Source organism: Lytechinus variegatus, chromosome 13, assembly GCF_018143015.1.
Source record: "Lytechinus variegatus isolate NC3 chromosome 13, Lvar_3.0, whole genome shotgun sequence".
NCBI classification, from domain to species: domain Eukaryota; kingdom Metazoa; phylum Echinodermata; class Echinoidea; order Temnopleuroida; family Toxopneustidae; genus Lytechinus; species Lytechinus variegatus.
The window spans coordinates 10,416,001-10,432,210 of record NC_054752.1 but is presented as its reverse complement, the minus strand read 5'-3'; the positions used below and the strand labels follow the sequence as shown (position 1 = coordinate 10,432,210).

At 34.1% G+C, this 16,210-nt stretch overlaps 3 protein-coding genes across 5 annotated transcripts in view; 2 read left to right on the top strand and 1 right to left on the bottom strand.

Annotated features, from left to right (window-relative positions):
• The window catches only part of LOC121426420 (EF-hand calcium-binding domain-containing protein 1-like), a 28,160-nt gene extending 25,929 nt beyond the window's left edge, over positions 1-2,231 (top strand). For all 3 annotated transcript variants that reach the window (XM_041622717.1, XM_041622716.1, XM_041622719.1), the window contains one exon: positions 1,509-2,231. In XM_041622717.1, coding sequence (XP_041478651.1) covers positions 1,509-1,516 — 8 coding nt within the window. In that variant the 3' untranslated portion in view covers positions 1,517-2,231. The remainder of the gene's footprint in view (positions 1-1,508) is intronic.
• Positions 2,232-4,371: 2,140 nt separating this feature from the next.
• LOC121426422 (methylsterol monooxygenase 1-like) lies at positions 4,372-12,953 on the bottom strand. The gene is made up of 7 exons (XM_041622721.1): positions 12,551-12,953; positions 11,447-11,524; positions 10,493-10,638; positions 8,307-8,433; positions 5,819-5,867; positions 5,392-5,547; positions 4,372-4,793 (listed from the first exon to the last, which is right to left on the bottom strand). The coding sequence occupies exons 1-7, from the start codon at positions 12,707-12,709 to the stop codon at positions 4,642-4,644; spliced, it is 867 nt and encodes a 288-aa protein (XP_041478655.1). The 5' UTR covers positions 12,710-12,953; the 3' UTR covers positions 4,372-4,641.
• A 1,902-nt stretch (positions 12,954-14,855) lies between these two features.
• The window catches only part of LOC121426086 (deleted in lung and esophageal cancer protein 1-like), a 33,517-nt gene continuing 32,162 nt past the window's right edge, over positions 14,856-16,210 (top strand). Inside the window, exon 1 of the mRNA XM_041622233.1 lies at positions 14,856-14,940. The gene's annotated coding sequence lies outside the window, so the exon portion shown is untranslated. The remainder of the gene's footprint in view (positions 14,941-16,210) is intronic.

Here is a 16,210-nt window from a genome sequence, read left to right as displayed (position 1 = left end):
CTAAGTCACTTAAAAAGGATATACGACAAGTTGCCTTGATAACTACACATTATCGCGTAGTGAAGTGGGCCTTATTTAATGTGGTGCACAAATTCTTTAATTGCATTTCTTGCTTTCATCAAAGTGTACACGCAATGTCATTCTAATGTCAAATGAGCTATTTCCTATGTATATATGCAATGGATATTCATATGAATGTATTCTTATTCACCGTCAAACTTTGAAACTTAATATTGAATTTTGATTCATTGTATATACACATGCTATATTTAGACCATATGAAATTATATTTTAACATGCATATTGTTTTTTCTGATAGATATAATCAGTACTGCACACCAACAACCCGCTTTACCCATAACCATTCTTTCCTTGACTAGTTATCTTGACCAGTGGAAAAAAAATCTGTATTTCCTTTAAAAGAATATTTCTCAAATACATGTACCATTATTCTATAAAATAGGCATTACGTCTACACCTTGTCATTGACCTCACAGACTTTAATCTATTTTGTTTTTCTTTTTTTTTCTCCCAAGTTCTCAGTTTTTGTGGGATGTTTGTAGCAGTCTGTTGGTCAAATATATAATTCTGATTCCCCCTTCCCCATTAAATGATATACAGAAATGATTGACCACTAGAATCAAAATTATATTTGGTGTATTTAATAAAATAACAATAGAATGTCAAAGTCATAGTGAAATTATCAGTTTGGTTTTATGCCGACAATCAGGTTTGTCTGTCATAATTTTTTTTCAAATGGCATGTTTGGATTCTCTTTTTTTTTTGCTTTATATGTAATTATATTGCAGTGCACAAACCAAGTAAGCTTTAGTGTCTGTGCCTTGAATTCCGTTTATGTTTTGTCTGTGGTCGCTGTAATGAAGAGAAATGAATGGTAAATTATCAATTTGTCCACTGCCAACTCGTCCACTCACCGCATGGTCTAATGCCATTCTGTCCATCAACATTTCGTCTAACAACCATTCGGTCCAATAACCATTTGGTCCAATCATCACTTCATCCAATCACCAGTTCGTCTATGACCATTTCGTCTCATAACCAGTCGGTCTACTATTCGTTTTATTTTCATTCATTTTTGCAGAAATAAACACTCAGTCTAATTTGACCGAATGGTATGGACTAAATGGCTATTGGATGAACTGGTTATTAGACCAGGGGCCCGTTGCAGAAAGAGTTGCGTTTAAATGCAAGTCAAAAAATCAATCGCAAGTCCTAAATACACGCTGTTGATTGGTTGAAAATCAAGTTGAGCATGATTTTTTAGAGTTGCTCTTGATTGCAACTCTTCCCGCAATGGGCCCCAGATGGTGAGTGGACGAAATGGCAATTACATGTAGACCATGTAGATATTGGACCGAATGAAACCAAATAAATTACTTCTGATAATCATAATGTATCAAAATGATGGAAGGGAATAGAATCACTGATATGGACAAGTAATTCTAACTTCTTTTTCTTTCTTTTTTATTCCATTTCTCGTTCTGCAGGTAATTGATTCATTCATGGCGATGTTTGCAGAACCAAACCCGTAGCAAGTTCCGTCAAGGAGTCCAGTACTCATTCCAATTATTCCATACTTTTAATATATCTTTAAAAAAAAAACATATTTATTATAGATCAAGGCATGGGAGAACATCACCCAAAACATGCATTTTCAATGTGTTACACTGCCTGTATTTTGTTATAAAAAATTATACTGTCAATATCTTTGGTGCCTTGTTACATGAAAGATATAAATGATCTTACGATTGATATCAGGCACAAGTCTTTGGCAAATAAAGCCTATATTTACTATTGATCATATGATTGCCATTGATATTGTAATTCATTTCATGTGGCAGTGTACAGATTTCATGAAAACGTTTACTAGTGGTCAGCATGCGTGACCTCGGTGAAGATTTATTGTAAAGTTCCGATGGGTGTTTACATAAAGCGGTTTGTAAGCCACATGTACGAGTCGCTTCATGAACGACTGGTGATCCTCAATTCTTAAGAGCTAAATCAACACCAATGAAAATTGGCCATTTGGTGCACACAATTTTCAACGAAAAATAGAATCACTATTCATTCATGAAGTCAATTGTAACTTACCAACAGCTTATTATGAAACACCTACCCGGGTAAAGCTCAATCACTGGTGTCCAAAGAATGATATTTATGAATATGAAAATTCCCCACTCCCTTTCGTGGCTTTATGTGTATACATGTATCAGGCTCTAAAAACATCTAGGATAGCTTGCATAGTATTTTTTTAATGTTATGATTCAATAGTTTACACTGGGTTGTTTGTATTTCAAGTCAAATAGAATGTGAATAGAAATTTGTAAATAAATTTTGTTTTGTACGTTCTTTTCATACTGTATGATGAAGCTTTCTCTTGTATAAAATACTTTATGTGGCCGTCCTCTCTAAATTCAATTACTGTAAATACAGAGGTGTTTCTAATGAAAATATATTTTGCACTTGAGCTTAAGATATTACATTGATATACTGATATTACTAAAGACGACATTCTATGGATTCATTCCATATATCATACAGTTTCGCGTATTCCACTCAGAATGTTACATCATGTCTTTCACCAAGTTAATTAGTTAGTGTTGGTTGTTGAAAAGCCAAGGGCAGCACTCTCAAGAGAAAATAAGGGTACCTTGTAATTATAACCTGGTGACTTATCGTTGATGCAGTAGTTTGAGATGATGTCACAGTGCAGGACACGACAATGGGATATCTGTGCATTATATGTAGACCATAAACAATGACTTATCACGCTTTGCATGGTGCACAGGTTTGAATTGTTTGGTTCTCCCAACATTTCTGCTATTCTTAGGACCGCTCTATTTCTCTTTGTTCTTTTCCCCTCATTTTAATTTCATTTCTTTATTTGTTATGAGAGAAATCATGGGGGAAATCGCCCCTACCCCCTCCCCATGGTATTACCCTTGATGATGGGTCTGCCTGGGTTTTTTTGCAGAAAGAAAAAAGAAAAATGAAATGGAAATCCTAAAATCAAACACTACTTAAATTCAACCAATGAAACAAACATATTCAGGACTTATTTTTGATTTTTTTTAGTAGCATTTAAATTCAACTCTTTGTGTAACAGGCTCCCGAAGTTGCAAGCAACTAGTATAGAACTTTTTTATGAACTTGAAGAAGAAAGGAAAGAAATTAAAGAACTGAACTAAAGAATAATGTACTAGTTCTGTGAGCTATAAGGTGTTGTCTGTATTTGTTTTATTATGCTTGTACCTTAAGAATAAAAAAAGAATTACATGTGAAATAAAGAAACAAAATCAAATTGAGATGTTTATTGGAGATTTATTGGTGTACTTTTCGAATTTAAGTTTTTTTTAATCCTGTTAATAAAATGATATTCACAAATGTACATGAGACACAGAGTTTATGGCAATATTGATAATAGCTTGATTTAGAAACAAATTGTATGCAAAAGGAGCAATATTATAGATCACTGACTGATCTTTCATAAAGCTATAGCATAAGTTATGAATGACTTTACTTTTGGTAACTTGTTTGCCATCAACTTAACTTCATGATAACTAACATCTACTCAGTATCAGGGCCATGTCTCTCAAAGAGTTACGATTGATCCGATCAATCTCAAGTATATGGAAATCTGTCAATATGTCATAATTTCTTTTTCTACAGAGAACTTGCACAACTTCCCAAGCAAAGAAAAGCACACTGAATTTTCAAGAAAACGAATGTATGACTACATCATATCTAGAAAATATTTTGTGAAGTCATTTTTTTAATGAAAATCAACAACATGAAAAAATAAAACATTAAAAAAATAAAAACATTTGTGTCTTCCTTATACTTGTCAACACTGAACTTCACCTCTAACACAATAAAATTTCAATAAAAAAGAGGAAAAGCAAGCATCTGATCAAAAGATTCACAAAAATATGGCAAAGTTATCACTATATGCTGTAACTTTATTTGTGCAATTATAGGCAAAAAACTTGGAGTGATCAGATTATAATCATATATGCTTGTTTGATTTCCTCTCTTCATTAAAATAAACTTGTTAGGGAGTATCTATTGGTCCTCCAATATAGATTATTTGGTAAATTGCCAATTCGTCTACTGCCAACTCGTCCACTCATCACATGGTCTACTATTCCGTCAAACATGTCGTCTAACAACCATAACTTTGTCTGATCACCATTTCGTCTATGACCATCTTGTCTCATAACCAGTTCGTCTAATATCCATTTCATTTTCATTCCTTTGCACAATTTAACACTTAGTCCAATTAGACCAAATGATATGGCTATTGGACCAACTGGTTATATCAGACGAAATGGCATTAGACTTAATAAAAGTAGACCATGTGGTGGGTGGACGAACTGATGGTAGACCAAATGATAGTAGACGAGTTGTTAATTGGACGAATTGGCATAATAGAAGAATTGGAAATGACTGATTCTATTGATATATCATTCTTCCTCTAATCATTACTGGAGAATATAGGCATTCTACAAATTTTATAATAATTACATAATTCATATAACTTTCTCTGAATATATATAATATCATTATTTGTGAAATAATTCCTTGTTTGGGAATAGATCGTCACTTTTGTTCTCTCCTAAATCACTTTTGCTTTTTTGCCTCTTCCTGTTCCTTCTTGAGTCTGTAGTATTCCTTATACTGGATGTCAGTCCCAAAGATCTTATCCCACCAGATGAAGGTAGGGGCGTAGTTTCCTTTCAAGTTCATGTGGTGAAAGTCATGAAATTTAGCACCTGCAAAATAAGACAAATGAACTTATGATTATAACAGATACATCAATAAAATTCACAATGAAAAAATGATAATGATACCAAAAAGGCCTACAATAATGACAATAGTAAAAAACAAAACTAATTATATATCGTTATCGCGATAATATGATTATAGTAATAATTATACAAAGCAATAATGGTAATGACAATGATTATAGTGATAATTATGAAAATATATAATAATGACAATGATGATGATGGTAATAATGATGAAAATAATCATAAGATTATGAAAATGATTATAATCAAAATTATACTAATATTGATAATGGTGATGATAATGATTATAATAATGATAGCATCGACTGATTTTTTAAACAAAAATTATTCATTTTTTCTCCTAATCAAATCATTAATCATAACAAAAATGCCCCCATCGCTAGCATCAATATGATCATAACTATATAGTAATGCTGCAAATTTATTGAGTCTTATGATGATTGCCCTGGCAAATAACATCAAGACAAGCATGATTTTGAAAAGAGAAATTATAAAAATGATACACGCTATTGGGTAAAATTACAGTTTGAAAAATATTCTTTTAAATTAAGCTTCTTACCTCCATAAAATGGAAATAGATGAAGAGGATTTAGCGGCACGTTGTACCCAGAATGAACATCAATCACTTCCAGGAGTCTTACGAACATCCAGGCCCATAGGAGGATGAAATGAGTCCCAAAGAACAGAACACCCCACATGTTACCCACACCAAGTACTTCATGGTGGAGAATGAAGATTAAAGAAAAAGACTATATAAGGGCGGTAAATATATTTTAAATGATAAATTCCATGGATATCAAAAATGAACATCATTGAAACTGCAATATGGCTTGCTTAATACATAAATAAAAAGTTAAGTTTATTTTAGAACAAAATCAAACGTTTTTGCTTTTGTTGTATTTCGTAATCGGAAAAAAAAATGTGCCGTTAAGATAAAAAAAATAAAAAAAAATAAAGGACATTGAAGCTCAAAATAGAGAACTTACATATCGTTTCAATAGGATGAACGCACTCTGCAACCATGCCATGTGGAGCCTGAAATATAAATAATGGAAATTACTATCATATTTAACAGAAAACAGGTCTTGCGATTAAACGCAACTCTTTCTGCAACAGACCCCTGAGCTGTTAATAAGGATAGATGTCCTGTGGTAATATTTATGTTCGTGTTGAGATGGATGTTCCATTAATTTCAACCCATATGTTTATTACAGTAATTATATAACAATAAGGATAATAGTGATAATCTCAATTTAAAATATTATGTTCCAGGTGGGTGTTTCATAAAGATGTTCGTAAGATAAGAGCGACTTTAAGAATGACTGGTGATCCTTTCTTTTGGTAAATGGTATGCATCATTGGCGATGGTTTAGCGAGTAAGAAAGGTTCACCAGTCGTTCTTAAAGTCGCTCTTATCTTACGAACAGCTTTATGAAACGGCCCCCTAATACCTTCGTATTCTTTGAACTACATGAAATTTTCCTGATATCCATAATATATAAATACCATGCAGGGCCCCATCTTACAAAAATTTATGATTGATCCGATCAGTTGTAACTCTATGGAAATCCATCAGTGTCATATTTTTTCTACAGGAAATTTCAACAATGTCCTTTGTAAACAAAGAGAAGCATACTGAATTGTCAAGAAAACAATGAATGCTTGAATATACATCATAGTATTTTGAGCAAATATGCATAATAGATGTTGACGATGCTCGCCGTCCATAGTTGTGATTGATCGGATCAATCGCAACTCTCTGTAAGACGGGGCCCTGGTCTGTGTATAGGCTGAAGATGAGATGTGGACCTTGAAACATGTTCCGTTTATCAAAATATTACGGTTCTTTTCATTATTCTTGTCTACAAAGATGATATCGTGTCATTCTTTTGGAACTATACAGTGCGTATCAAAAAAAACGGGACAGATTTGAAAAGTCTATAAAATTTTTGTTTCAAATAATGATGTCTATATTTTGGTGTTAATAGATGCTCTAAGGTCTTCTCTTTGAAATGCAATTTTAAAAAAGTAAATTTTACTCATGCTTGAGCGAACACGTGACGTTTTTGTTGGGGGCTCAAAAAGAGGCTTGCGCCAGAATTGCAGAATATGTGTAATACAATGATCAGACTTCTTGCTAATCAGGATACTTCCTCTTGACCTTTTCATTATCTGTGCCACAATTTTCGAATTATGCTGTCAAATTTCATTTACAAAGTTATTTATTTAATTGAATTAGGCCTATTTTATTTTTTCATTCAAACTTCTGTTACCTTTTAATTTTCCTTCATAAGTAACTGGGAAAACAATATTTTTTTGTCAACCCAAGCAAGAAGATTTAAATTATTAATTGGGAAAACTTGTGATTATTCAATTATGTGAAACAAATAATGTTATGTACCTTTAAAAGACATGAATCTATTTTTCAAGGGGTCATTAATTCCTTGACCAAGTTTAATTGCTTGACAGGAAACACAGGAAGGGATTCATGTTTTCAATGGCAATGGTGTATTGAGTCAATTTTGAGGGAGCTGGATATGGCAGATCGGGTAAAATGTATTAAAAAGTTGTGAGCCTGCGAAGTGAGCACGCAAATATTCCCATTTTTTTAAATTACAATATCAAATTTTGTGATAGATTTTGACATGATATTCAGAAAATGATATCATTTTTTACTTTCTATCTTTCCTTATTTCCTGTCCACTTTTTGTTCTTGGTCATGATTTTTTTCAATTGGGGGGGGGGGAGAGCAACCCGAGCGCCCGCCCATCTGTGTGGCTTTGTTCAAAAGGCACCATAACCTTTGTAGCACATAATGAAAGGATTTGAAAAAAATCCATGCTCTCCCATAATTTGGTTGAAAAAAAAATTCAGCTTGAAGAAGGAATATTCAAAGCTAACAGAGAGCATATTAAAAAGAAATAACAGAATAATTCAAGCAAATAAATAGATCTGAAGATGAATTTTGACCCCATTATTTGAAAATTATGGCAAAGATAATGAAAAGGTTAAGAGGAAGTCTGCTAATTAGCAAGAAGTCCGAACATCATATTACTCATATTCTGCAATTCTGGCGCAAGCCTCTTTTTGAACCCCAACAAAAACGTCCCGTGTTCGCTCAAGCATGAACGAAACTAATTTTTTTTGGTAGCATTTGAAAGACAAGACCTTAGAGCACCTATTAACACCAAAATATAGACCTAATAATTTGAAACTAAAATTTTATAGACTTTTCAAATCTGTCCCGTTTTTTTTTTGATACGCACTGTATAGCTATAGTGTTGCACTTTGATTATGATTTTTAAGGAAAAGGAAGATTAAGATTAAAACAGATATAAATTGAAAATGAAAGATTAGAAGATTTTTTGAAAAAATACCTATAACCTAAGCCTTCATGAAGACATTCTGAATTAAAACTCCTTTGCCACTCGTGTGTCGAGAGTGACAAAAGCTCATTATTATGGCCATTCATACCTGCCACGTATGATGTACTTTGTGGACATATTTATAGATGCTTTTATGATGGAGTAGGCGATGACTGAAATAATGCCAGGTATCTTCTATTACTAGACAACCAAAACACTGGGCCAGAGTGACATACCTAAAATGAAGGGAAAACATAAGTATGATTATCAGTGGCGTACCGTGGATCACAGCATGGGGGGGGGGGGGCACGAGCAAAAATTTCGAGTCACTTAGGGAGCGCGGTCAGGTGCCAGGTATACTGACCTAATAGAGACATTTTAAGGACATGCAGTGCCATTTAACAGATATGTATCTCACTGATTAGATAATGCGAGCGCGAAGCGCGAGCTGAAAAATTTTGATATTCAGACCTAAAAAAGGACATTATAAGCAAATTTTTTGTAATCATGATCTGTCTCGCTAAACAAACAATGCGAGCGCGAAGCGCGAGCTGAAATTTTTGTATATATTGACCTTAACAGGGACATTTTAAGGACTATATTTTAGGAATCCATTTATAGTATAAATATCTCAGCATAGTCATCTAATGCTAGTGCCATCCTTTGCAAATACTGCGAGCGCGAAGCGCGAGCTGAAAATTCTTGAAATTCACACCTGAAGAGGGGCATTCTAAGGCGTGTTTGTAGGAATTCACTCAGACCTTACGTATTTCACTAACCAAATGATGCGAGCGCGAAGCGCGAGCTGAAAATTTTGATATTCAGATCAGAAAAATTTTAATTTTAAGGACAGATTTTAGGAATTCATGAAGAGCAGATATCTCACCAATCAACTAATGCGAACGTCAGCACGGACAGGAAATGTTTTATATTAAGACCTTAAAATAGGGCAATCTTTTTACGTAGTCATGAAAAAGAAGCAAATGTCACTACATAAAACAATAATAACTCGAATTGCGAGGAGATATGTTTGGTGTATATTGATTCGAAAACGGGAGGTTTTAGTTCAACAGGATCATATATCCCGTTAGACAGTCTATGCGAGCACCAGGAACATTGAAGACATAGGCCCTGAGCAAATAATGTTTCATAACGTTTTGAAAAAATGCTTCTTATGTAATATAACATAACATAATATAACACTTTAATGAGCAATAATTTCTTCTTTCCCCACTACGTCTCTCTTCCTTTCTCCTCTCTTTTTATCCTTTTCCCATTTTTTTTTTGCCAGCCGAATGGGGGGGCACGTTCCCCCCCCCCATGCCCCTCCCCCCCCGTAGTTACGCCACTGATGATTATCACTTTCAGAAGCGCATAAGATTATGGACAGTTCAAATTGATTCTCGTCAATCCGCCTTTAATTTAAAAAAAAAAAGATGTGAACCACTACCACTCATCTGCTGCTGCAAACCCTTAACTCGAGTGGTCTGTTTATATGCAGCCTGGCAGGGATCTTAGCTAAGATCCCTGCCAATGACTGCATAGAGAAAGTAAAAATCAGTGGCGTACAGATGGTGGAGGGCTTGGGGACGCTTGCAGCCCTCCAACCCCCCCCCCCCCCCCCACAAAATATAATAATAATGAATCACGGCGAAGAAAAAATCATAGGGAGAGAAAAGGAAACAGACAAAGGTAAAATACGATATTATTTGGTTAATATCATATAAAAATCGATCAAAAATTTTGATTTTGGTACTTTTATCAATTTTGCCCGATACGCATGCATATCTGGCCCCCTTTAAAATGTTTTGCTCGCTACGCCACTGGTGCAAATTGAAATAGCAGGTTCCGTTTATGCTATTTTTTAGTGGAGACTATAACTTTGTTGATCAAAGTTTTCATCAGGATCTGTGCCTGTTTTACTGATTTGCCCCCCGCCCCCACCAAACAAAAAATCACGGACAAGACTAAAAAAAAGAGAAAAGAAAAGGGATAAGGGTGAAATATGATCCCGGGAATATGATATAATTTTCCAAATATTATATCAAAATCTATCACAAACTTGGATTTTTGTAATAAAAATGTTGACATTATTGCTTGCTCGATCGCTTCGCTCGCTCACAACTTCTTATCAATTTTACACGATTCGCCATATCAAGCCCCCTCAAAATATTAGGCTCATTGTGCAATGTACTGCTGATTCTGATTTCATATATTTTTCTCCCCCAAAAGGTTTCTCAGGTATACGCCACGAACATAATTATATACTTTTTATTGATTTAAGCTCATACTTACCATGGGGGCATTGTCTCGTAGCTAAACGGTAAATTGGCGAGTTCACAATAAAAATGTGCTCCAAGATAAAACGGGACGTGGATTATAAGCTGATTTAGCAGAAGAAGTTGGAAACATTTCATCTCATTGGCGCCTGAGAGCGGCTTCTACAAAATAAGATAGAATATTTACATCAACAATTATTGTCAGTTTCACATCATTAATGATTTCAATGATGATGATGATGATGATGATGATGATGATGATGATGATGATGATGATGATGATGATGATGATGATGATGATGATGATGATGATGATAATGATAATGATAATAATAATAATGATAATAATAAAAATGATAAGAAGAAGGATTATAATAATAATAATAATAACAATATACTATATAGAGAGAGCCTTCTAGCTAGTTTCCTATACTCAGAGGCGCAGATGGAGTTGAGCTTACACAGAAGGTGGTTGTTAGACGGGATTTTTACTTCTTTCGAAAATCTATAGCCCGCCAATTAGTAAAGCAGTTTCATAACTAGTAGTCTGAGTAAACAAATGGCATTCACTCAGTTCAGTGTTATCTCATTTAAATTGTAACACAATGCACTGCAAAACCTCCGGTGTTGATTTAACACCAGCCCGGAATCAATCCACACCAGAGAAGTGTTAAACAACACCTGTTTGGTTTTGGTCTAACACCAGATGTGTGTTTATACAACACCAATTATATAGTATTAAAACAGCATCGCTTTGATTCCAAACTGGTGTTATTTCAATACTTTTCTGGTGTGCACATATACTGTATATAGATTCCGGCTGGTGTTAAATCAACACCAGAGTTTATGCAGTGTGTTATCATACAAAGTCATATTTAATTTAGTTTTATGCCAAGTCGAACCGTTTTCCTATTACCCTTTGAATTCAATGACTGTTTTTTTTGAACCATATAGTTCATTTCAGACTTACTTGTTGAATTTTGAAGCGATCCATGAAAGGGATGTATCGGAAAATAATAGATGGGGAGGCAATCAGAATGTATGACATCTGTAGTTAAAAAAAAAACGATAAAAATAGTTCCACATTGGCTAAATAGCAAATAGTTATTGACCATAGTTGATAAATGTATATGTTATGAGAAGTCCTCATTATTACTTGAAGGGAAGTTTCTACTAATAGGCTATACATGTATATCCAGTTTGGTTAATTTCTGCGCACATTAATATTCAAACTTAAGCCATGATTAATTTGCCCGTATTTGGAATGATATTTTAGCAAAGATTTAATTGGAATCTTACATCTTATAACACATAATAAATCAACGAAACAAACCATAATGACATATTGCGCCATTTTATGATACACAATCTAAAGGACAAGTCAACCCCCCAAAAAAGTTGATTTATATAAAGAGAGAAAAATCCAACAAACGTACAAATACTGAAAATCTTAAATTTTCGCTTCATTTTACAAAACAGTTATATGCACACATATCATGCTGGTCGGTATGCAAATGAGGAGACTGATGACGGACGTCATCCACTCACTATTTCTTTTTTTTATTGTATGAAATATGAAATATTCTAATTTTCTCCTCATTATCGAGTAAATATACTACGATATGGTTTCATCAAGTTGATTCTTAATGTCAAATCAGTAAATTAAAAATGAAATATTGCATAATTCAAACAAGAAAAACAAAAGAATTATGAGTGAAGGATCATCTGTCACATTTCATTTCACTAAGTTGTGCATATCACTGTTTTGTGAAAAATAAGCGAAACTTTAAAATACATATAACTTCATTATCTTACCTCGGGTTTTGATGAAATTTTCAGTGTTATGCTAGTTTGAGTTTTCTCTTTTTATTCAAATCAACATTTTTCTGGGGTGGACTTGACCTTTAAGACGGAAACATATGATCCATGAAGATGTGCCATATATGAGGCTACAACTTGCGAATGTCACAGTGACAATTTAATTCTGCTGACCGTCATAAATAATTATTTACAAATTAATAATATTTTGGGAAAATTAAAAATATATACAAAAATTTCTGTCATTAAAACTTACTAAATGAAGGAGTGCAGACCCGTACGTCGCGATCTGAAATCTTGTATAGTTGGTCGTCATATACCTCCAGGTATATTCAAATCCTCCAGCATTAGCAATACCACTTGTAATATTCTCCATGATTATAGGATCACCATTCAGTATGTCCGCCATTTTCATTATTAATTTTCACTGTCTCCTCCGCTCGATATAAACATATGTATCCGATTCGAGAACAACTTGATTGTCAACTGTCAATCTGACAGAATGTAATCTCAAAACAATGTTCAGATCATAGACCCTTTTGGTTAATGGATAAGCTATTAATAGTGATAAGAAACTAAATTAACTCCATATAGCAAGGACTCGATTATAAGATACGACTATATACCATAGACCGTTATATATTTACATGGTGTTCATTTTATCATACTGCTTTACAAATGCGATCAATCAGTCCATTCGATTGATTACGTAATCATTCTTACACGACAACATAATAGTCTATGTGCAGACTCTAATTCTGTTATATTAAATTCGTTCATTTTCCGGTTTCATTTCTTAATTTGCAATAATGACACAATATCCCGCACAATATAATCGCATGTATTCTAAATAAGATATGGCAAATCTAGGATTGGTCAGTGGGGGGTGCAAATTCTAGCTGCCAAAGTAAAGAAAAAATATATATTAATTAAAATGGACATATAAAGGGGGTATAAACCCTTTTGAAATAAAATATATTTCCTCGGTCATTTTCTATAGAGCTACTAAAAAAACATAGATTTAGGCAAATAACTAAAATTTGATGAAAACGGATCTAACTTGTTATACAGTGCGTATCAAAAAAAAGTTTACACTTTGAAAAAGACCTGGGAATAAAAAAAATATACAACATGTGTGTATTTTTTTCACATATAATCTTAGGTTTGGGTCTCATCTATCCAATGAAAGTAAAAGTTTTGACAGAATGTTACACTTGAGTGAGCACTGTCCATTTTTGTAAAGCTCGCAGAAATCTGTTTGCGCAGAAATGCATGTTTTCACGCTGTGTCAAGTGGAAAAGGCGAAATCAAACTTACCCTGCGAAACATTTCTTATACATTTCCCTTGCACTTTTAGTCAACTGAAATAAAACGGATACATTCAAGCATATTGTAACAATTTTGCCGCCCAAATTGACATTTTAACACTTAGTAAGCATAACCTTTAACCTTTTTGTGCCAGCTGGATCTTAGGACATAACTGAATTTGAACACAAGTTTATTTCAGACATCTCTAGCATTTTTCACTAAGTTTTTATCATTTAAAGTGGGTATAATTTCATTTTTCATCGGATACTTGTTTCTCCACACTTTTCCCAAGGTTGACAATGATTATCAAAAAGCCTTAGCCTTTTCATGTAAATTACAACTCAGTGTAAGGCAAATATCGTCACGATGGCCTCGGTGTGTGGGGAAGTGGGGTGAGGCGCAATGCACTCTTCAAAGTGTTTTTGGCAAGGAAACAAGTTTAAAAAGGTAAAAGATATCTTCAAATCAAATTTCCTAGCTAAATTTCACATGTTCTTCATGATTAAGGTCTACTTTTATCCGCATAACTATCTCAAAGTTCTGCGCAAATCATTTTTCACTAACTTTTCAAAAGTGAGTGGTGCTCACTCAAGCGGAAATATTTTTTGACAGTTATATCGTCATTTGCTTAAATGGATCTGTACCAATGTTAAAGTGTGGAAAAATCTTCAGGAAATTACAAATGTATAATTTTACAGGATTTTTTCAAAGTGTAAACTTTTTTTTGATACGCACTGTTTAGGGCAGGGGTTCTCAAACTTTTTCTTTGAAGGGCCAGATTAGACTCCAAGTAAACCTCAAAGGGCCAGGGTGAAGTGGATACTTAGAAAAAAAATGTGCGCGAAGTGCAAAGGCCCTTGCGGTCGGGGTCCTATGCTCTCTTGTGCAATCTTGCCCTGATTTTTGGAGCATTTAATCCAACAAATTTATAACAGTTTCCTGTTTTGACTGTCATTACTTTAATCATGTTTAGGTCTAACATGGATACACAATGTAATCATATTGAGCTATGTTTCATATTGTGACTTAAAAATTATTTAAAAAAACCCAGAAGAGTATCGCGGGCCGGATTGAGAAGCTCCAAGGGCCGGATCCGGCCCGCGGGCCGTAGTTTGAGAACCCTGGTATATAGGCCCTGAGAGCTGATCCACTTTGTCTTATGGAACCATCTATACATCTCTATGTATGGAACTCAAAATTATATTAGAAGAAAAAAATAGAAGAAAAAAGTTGTAGCGCCACCTCTTGGTACCGGTATTGAGCCATAGCAACGAAAATATACGGAACCGAGATGTAGAGTAGAAATGTGAACAAGCAAGCATCAAAGACAGTGTAAACGTAAGAAATCAGTGATTTTTAATCTTTATTGATATATATGGTGATGTAATGAATTCAATTTGATAAAAGTTTCAAATTCATGCAAGGAAGAAGCTGAGAACAGGCTCGAAATCGTTTAGAGCGATCCATTGTTTATTAACGGTCCCGCTTGTGTATTTTTGTGTAGGGCCCCGCTATATTGGACGTAGACTTTGTGGACACTGCCGGCGCGGCGCCGCTTCCGAATTCCGGCTGCAAGCCTGGCCTGGCTCGGAAGTCAGGAGGCTTCTTCCTGACTGGCGTGTGCAATTAATTATACATGTAAGAGAATAGGTGATACTGCGTCAGATAGGCCTAATCTGGTCCTACAAGTACGGTATATATTATTATATACCGTACTTGTAGGACTAGATTAGGCCTATCTGACGCAGTATCACCTATTCTCTTACATGTATAATTAATTGCACACGCTAGTCAGGAAGAAGCCTCCTGACTTCCGAGCCAGGCCAGGCTTGCAGCAGGAATTCGGAAGCGGCGCCGCGCCGGCAGTGTCCACAAAGTCTACGTCATAGGTATGTGACAAAAAAAATGAAAATCCTCAAATCTCAATGAATTTGGTATCATTTGAAAGCCCTTAAAAAGACCTTTCAAATGATACCAAGAACTCAAATTTTCATCAAGAAATTATAAAGTTATTCCAGTTTAAGTCGCGCATATTTATCCAAATTTGTGGTCATTGTCTTAATGTAAAGTCAATGGAGTGCATAACCGATTTTTGTGACCATTTTGAACCCAAGTCTTCAACGGGCTCTAACTTCTTTGTTTTTGAGCCCTTTGAAGTAATTTAGGTATCAATGGAAAGGTGAAAGAAAACTCAATTGATGTGTAATCATTTCACTTGGTAATTTTTCTTCTTATTATGTGTAAAATAATTTCTTTTAATTAATTCTAATTAATTATGCAAATTACAATTACTCGCCTCTTTTTTTTGCCAAATGAAGGTGATAATGAGAGATAATTTGTATATAATTTAGTTGGCATCAAAACAGCATCATGTAGATAATTTCCTAAATGAATTTGTTTAAAGTATTGTTTTTGTAATTTCTAATGTATTTCTTTGTTTTTTCTGATATAAATTACAATTAGCTCTTTTTCAACTTTAGTATTGTGTACATGTATGTATGGGGTCTTTTTTTTACAAATGAAAAATATCATTCCTTTTGTACATGTACTTTGTATGGTATAAAAATACAAGTGTGCTTTTCTGATGTATTTGATTGTTTCACCAATT

Excerpts from the sequence above, each read along its gene's own strand:
- LOC121426422 (XM_041622721.1), bottom strand. The coding sequence starts at position 12,709 with ATGAAAATGGCGGACATACTGAATGGTGATCCTATAATCATGGAGAAT. Across the intron at positions 8,434-10,492 it reads TACGAGACAATGCCCCCATG|GTATGTCACTCTGGCCCAGT; the intron begins GTAAGTATGAGC and ends CCTTCATTTTAG. Across the intron at positions 4,794-5,391 it reads TCTATTTCCATTTTATGGAG|GTGCTAAATTTCATGACTTT; the intron begins GTAAGAAGCTTA and ends CTTATTTTGCAG.